The 1,459-nt window shown below is 71.6% G+C and overlaps 1 protein-coding gene across 1 annotated transcript in view; it reads left to right on the top strand.

Moving 5' to 3' along the window:
* The window catches only part of SP8 (Sp8 transcription factor), a 2,424-nt gene extending 1,455 nt beyond the window's left edge, over positions 1–969 (top strand). Inside the window, exon 3 of the mRNA XM_026045118.1 lies at positions 2–969. Coding sequence (XP_025900903.1) covers positions 2–969 — 968 coding nt within the window. The remainder of the gene's footprint in view (position 1) is intronic.
* The last annotated feature ends 490 nt before the right edge of the window (positions 970–1,459 follow it).

Genomic DNA, 1,459 nt, shown 5'->3' with positions numbered 1-1,459 from the left:
TACCCGCGCGTGGGCATGGCGCACCCCTACGAGTCCTGGTACAAGTCGGGCTTCCACTCCACGCTCTCGGCGGGCGAGGTGGCCAACGGCGCGGCCTCCTCGTGGTGGGACGTGCACAGCAACCCGGGCTCGTGGCTCGAGGTGCAGAACCCGGCGGGTGGGCTCCAGGGCTCGCTGCACTCGGGCGCCCCCCAGGCCTCGCTGCACTCCCAGCTGGGCACCTACAACCCCGACTTCAGCTCGCTCACGCACTCCGCCTTCAGCTCCACGGGCCTGGGCTCCACGGCCGCCTCGCACCTGCTCTCCACGAGCCAGCACCTGCTGAGCCAGGAGGGCTTCAAGCCCGTGCTGCCCTCGTACCCGGACTCGAGCGCGGCGGTGGCGGCCGCGAGCGCCATGATCTCGGGCGCGGCGGCGGCGGCGGCCGGCGGCGGCTCTGCCCGCTCCGCGCGCCGCTACTCGGGCCGCGCCACCTGCGACTGCCCCAACTGCCAGGAGGCCGAGCGGCTGGGCCCGGCGGGCGCGAGCCTGCGGCGCAAGGGGCTGCACAGCTGCCACATCCCYGGCTGYGGCAAGGTGTACGGCAAGACGTCGCACCTGAAGGCGCACCTGCGCTGGCACACGGGCGAGCGGCCCTTCGTCTGCAACTGGCTCTTCTGCGGCAAGCGCTTCACGCGCTCCGACGAGCTGCAGCGGCACCTGCGGACCCACACGGGCGAGAAGCGCTTCGCGTGTCCCGTGTGCAACAAGCGCTTCATGCGCAGCGACCACCTCAGCAAGCACGTCAAGACCCACAGCGGGCCCGGTGGCGCGGGCGGCCCCGGCGGCGGTGGCCCCGGCGGGGGCGGCCCTGGCGGYAAGAAGGGCAGCGACACCGACAGCGAGCACAGCGCGGCGGGCAGCCCGCCTTGCCACTCGCCCGAGCTGCTGCCGCCCCCCGAGCCCGGCCACCGGAATGGCCTGGAGTAATGGGCGGCTGGGCCCGACGGCGAAGCCCCGCCATCCGCCGGCCCGCCGCCGCCGGGAGAAACTGTGGCGGGGACGCGGACGCGTAAGTAACGCGCGCTGCCTTCGGTGGGCGCTCTCTCGGCCTCACCAGGAGCTGGCCTGGGCGCAGCGCACGTGGCGGCCTGTGGGGCCAACGCGAAGGAGCCGCGAGACGGGGGGCAGCAATGGGGCAGCGACCCGTAGAGCAGCAGCGCGGCTCGCAGGCAGCGGCCACCGCCGAGGATCTGCGGCAGCGCGACGGGGCGGCCCCGCCGCCAGCACCCCTGGGCTTCCCTATGCGGCATCGGCGTCCCTCCCACTCTGTTTTCGGAGCACCCCTATACCCTCCCCCCTTTCTTTTATAATTTTTTTTTTAATTTAAAGAGGGAAAAACAAACAAAAATAGTTCTCACTTTCCAACTGGAAGCGCTCCTGCACCCCTTGCCCACCCGCCCCCAGCCGCACCGGMAAA

Source organism: Nothoprocta perdicaria, unplaced genomic scaffold (genome assembly GCF_003342845.1).
Source record: "Nothoprocta perdicaria isolate Ctin4 unplaced genomic scaffold, notPer1 scaffold_106, whole genome shotgun sequence".
NCBI classification, from domain to species: domain Eukaryota; kingdom Metazoa; phylum Chordata; class Aves; order Tinamiformes; family Tinamidae; genus Nothoprocta; species Nothoprocta perdicaria.
The sequence above is the reverse complement of the archived record's forward strand: the minus strand, read 5'-3'. Positions and strand labels throughout refer to the sequence as shown.